Here is a 3073-nt window from a genome sequence, read left to right on the forward strand (position 1 = left end):
TAACCCTCCTCCTCACACCTGCACCTCACCCTTCTCCCTCCAGGGCTACAACAAAGCTGTGGACTGGTGGGCCCTGGGGGTCCTCATCTACGAAATGGCCGCAGGCTACCCGCCCTTCTTTGCCGACCAGCCCATCCAGATCTACGAGAAGATTGTCTCTGGGAAGGTGAGGCCCGGATGTAGGGGGCTCAGCCCTAAGACCATCCTGCCCACTGTGGAGCCCTGCTCATCACTGTCAGAACAATCTTGGGAATTCCTTGATGGCCCAGCGGTTAGGACTCCGCGCTTGCTTCCACTGCAGGGGGCTTGGGTTTGATCCCTGGGTTGGGGAACTAAGTCCCGCATACCTCAAGGGGCAACCAAAGAAAAACCAAAAAAACAATCTAGAAGTTGATGAAGTCAGGCCAGGTGGTGATACCAGACACACCCACCACACTGAGGCCACCACTTCACACAGCCTCACTCATCTCTGGACCTTCAGTGCCGAAACTCCACGGGTTTCCAAAACCCCAGGCTTCACTCAAACTCCTGCCCTGCCTGACATGAGGCTCATCTCACCTCTGTGTGACCCTCTTAGCCTGAGTTTCCATAAGTTTGACATCAGAAAAGCAAGGGTGTTTAGTTCCCAAGCACTACCCTAGAGCCCTACAGGGAGTCACCCAGGACATATAGCCCCACCTCGTTTCCCAAATGCAGACTTTCTAGGTTGGAGGATGTGGGTAAGGGGTGGCTGAACTGTTAGAGCCCTAGAGTGCATTAAGTACCTACTGCCCCGTGCACCCCCTGGGTCGTACAGCACTATGAGGGAGAAGGAAGCTGAGGCCCAGAGATTGGACATGTCTGGTTCAGGATTACACAGCACCGTTGTCCCGAAAGAGGCTGGGAACCCCAAGTCTGCCTTCGGTTCACCCACCTCCCCTGGAGGACCAGCCATCCCTCCACCTGGCTCAGAAAGTGGTGGAAGTGGCTCCCAGCTCAGCCTCGGTGGGCAGACCTGGTTCTAAGTCCCAGCTCTGCCATCCATCAACTTTGAAACCTCAAGCCAATATCTGTGCTTCTCTGAGTCTCATCCATCTCAGAACTGGGGAATCAAGCCACTTGGCTCTCAGGGAGGTTTAAGAGAGTCACCAACTACAAAGTGGAGTCGTTAAAAAAGGGAAAGATGAGGTGTCTGCCACAAGGCAGAATAGAGGTTGCCAAGAAAATGGCCCAGAGTGGGGAGAAAAAAAGTCATAGAAGTTTCTGAGGGGGAGAGGAGAAGATGAGCTTGACTCCCTTCTTTGTAGCATTTTACAGTTCCCACGCACCCGCAGTGGGATTATCTCCCTCATGCAGCCTTGGGATATCTGCCCCGTGCCAGAGAGGCAGGCACAGGCCCAGAGAGGTTAAGGTGGTGGCCAAGGTCACACAGCATGTAAGAAGCAGAGCGGTGCTGAAGTCAGTTCTTGCAGCTGTAAATCCACTGACTACTTATATACAAGGCTGTAGCCTCAAAGCATTTGGGGGAAGTTTCTGGAAGAGTTACACTGAGCCTTAAAGAATGGAAGAGCCTTAGCTATGCAGAGAGAGAGAAATAGAAAAACAATTATTTCTCTCTGAAACATGAATATTTCTGAAGTACCCCAACCCCAGCAGAGCTGCCTTAAGAAGCTGTGGCTAAGGATGCACATTTTGGAGTCCATCAGACCCCGCATATGGAACCAACCTGTCCTGCTCCTCAGTGTGACCTTAGGGAAGCTGTTTAACCCTGCCAAGCCTCAGTTTCCTCTTCTGTAAAATGGGAACCTCGGGAATTCCCTAGCAGTCCAGTAGGTAGTCTCTGCTTTCACTGCCAAGGATCCAGGTTCAGTCCCTGTTCAGGGAACTAAGATCCCACAAGCCTCACAGTGAGGCCAGAAAAATAAAAAATCAAATGGGAACATCATAGCTCTTACCTTGCTGCAGCAGTTCTCAAAGTGGTCCCCTTTCCAGCAGCATCAGCATAGCCCAGGCACTGGCTAGAAATATAAGCTCTCAGGCCCTACCCAGATCTCCTGAATCAGAAACTCCAGTGGGCCCAACAAGCTGTTTTAAATGGGATTCCAACACACAATCCAGTTTGGGGTCTTCCACCCAATAAGACTGTTGGGTGAGGAAGGCAGTGTGCTGGGCTCCCCAAACTCCAGAGGATTTTCTCAGTCTTTCTGTGTTATCCACTCTCCAGGTGCGGTTTCCGTCCCACTTCAGCTCTGACTTGAAGGATCTGCTGCGCAACCTCCTACAAGTGGACCTCACCAAGCGCTTTGGGAACCTCAAGAATGGGGTCAATGATATCAAGAACCACAAGTGGTTTGCCACAACTGACTGGATTGCCATCTACCAGAGGAAGGTAGGGCACCCCCTTCCTTCCTCAGGTGCTCTGGGGGGTTGGGGAGAAGGGAGGAGTATTACCAATGGAGAGATGAACAGGGAAGGGGAATCTAAAAATAGCCTTCAGGCTCTGGGTGAATCTAGATATGGCAACTTAGAGCAGTTGGGGTCTAGAAACAGAGTTGCAGAGTCATTTGGCCACTCTGTGACCTTGGGCAGGAGACTACTCTCTCTGGAAAGTATTAATAATTTGCCCATCAATGTGTTGGCTATAAAATTATTTTTTTTTAATTTATTCATCTGCACTGGGCCTTTAGTTGCAGCATGTGAACTGTTAGTTGCAGCATGTGGGCTCTAGTTCCTCGACTAGGGATCAAACCTGGACCCCTTGCCTTGGGAGCACAGAGTTGTAGCCACGGGACCACTAGGGAAGTCTCTATAAGATTTTTAAGATGAGTCCACACTAATGCTAAGCTCAGGCCTGGGTCAAAGTAAGTTATGTTATGAATGTTAACCCATTCACATTTATTGTTGTAATGATGATTATGTTGACTGCTGAGGTCTGAGTGGTTCTTGACCCCTCTCCAGGTGGAAGCTCCCTTCATACCAAAGTTTAAAGGCCCTGGGGACACAAGTAACTTTGACGACTATGAGGAGGAAGAGATCCGAGTCTCTATCAATGAGAAGTGTGGCAAGGAGTTTTCTGAGTTCTAGGGGTGTGCCT

The 3073-nt window shown here is 50.4% G+C and overlaps 1 protein-coding gene across 1 annotated transcript in view; it reads left to right on the forward strand.

The window, feature by feature from the left end:
* PRKACA (protein kinase, cAMP-dependent, catalytic, alpha) overlaps positions 1-3067 on the forward strand; it is an 8991-nt gene extending 5924 nt beyond the window's left edge. The window contains exons 6-8 of the mRNA XM_010855513.1: positions 44-166; positions 2204-2368; positions 2938-3067. Coding sequence (XP_010853815.1) covers positions 44-166; positions 2204-2368; positions 2938-3063 — 414 coding nt within the window. The 3' untranslated portion in view covers positions 3064-3067. The remainder of the gene's footprint in view (positions 1-43; positions 167-2203; positions 2369-2937) is intronic.
* Positions 3068-3073: the final 6 nt, after the last annotated feature.

This window comes from Bison bison, unplaced genomic scaffold (assembly GCF_000754665.1).
Source record: "Bison bison bison isolate TAMUID 2011002044 unplaced genomic scaffold, Bison_UMD1.0 scf7180017864365, whole genome shotgun sequence".
NCBI classification, from domain to species: Eukaryota; Metazoa; Chordata; class Mammalia; order Artiodactyla; family Bovidae; genus Bison; species Bison bison.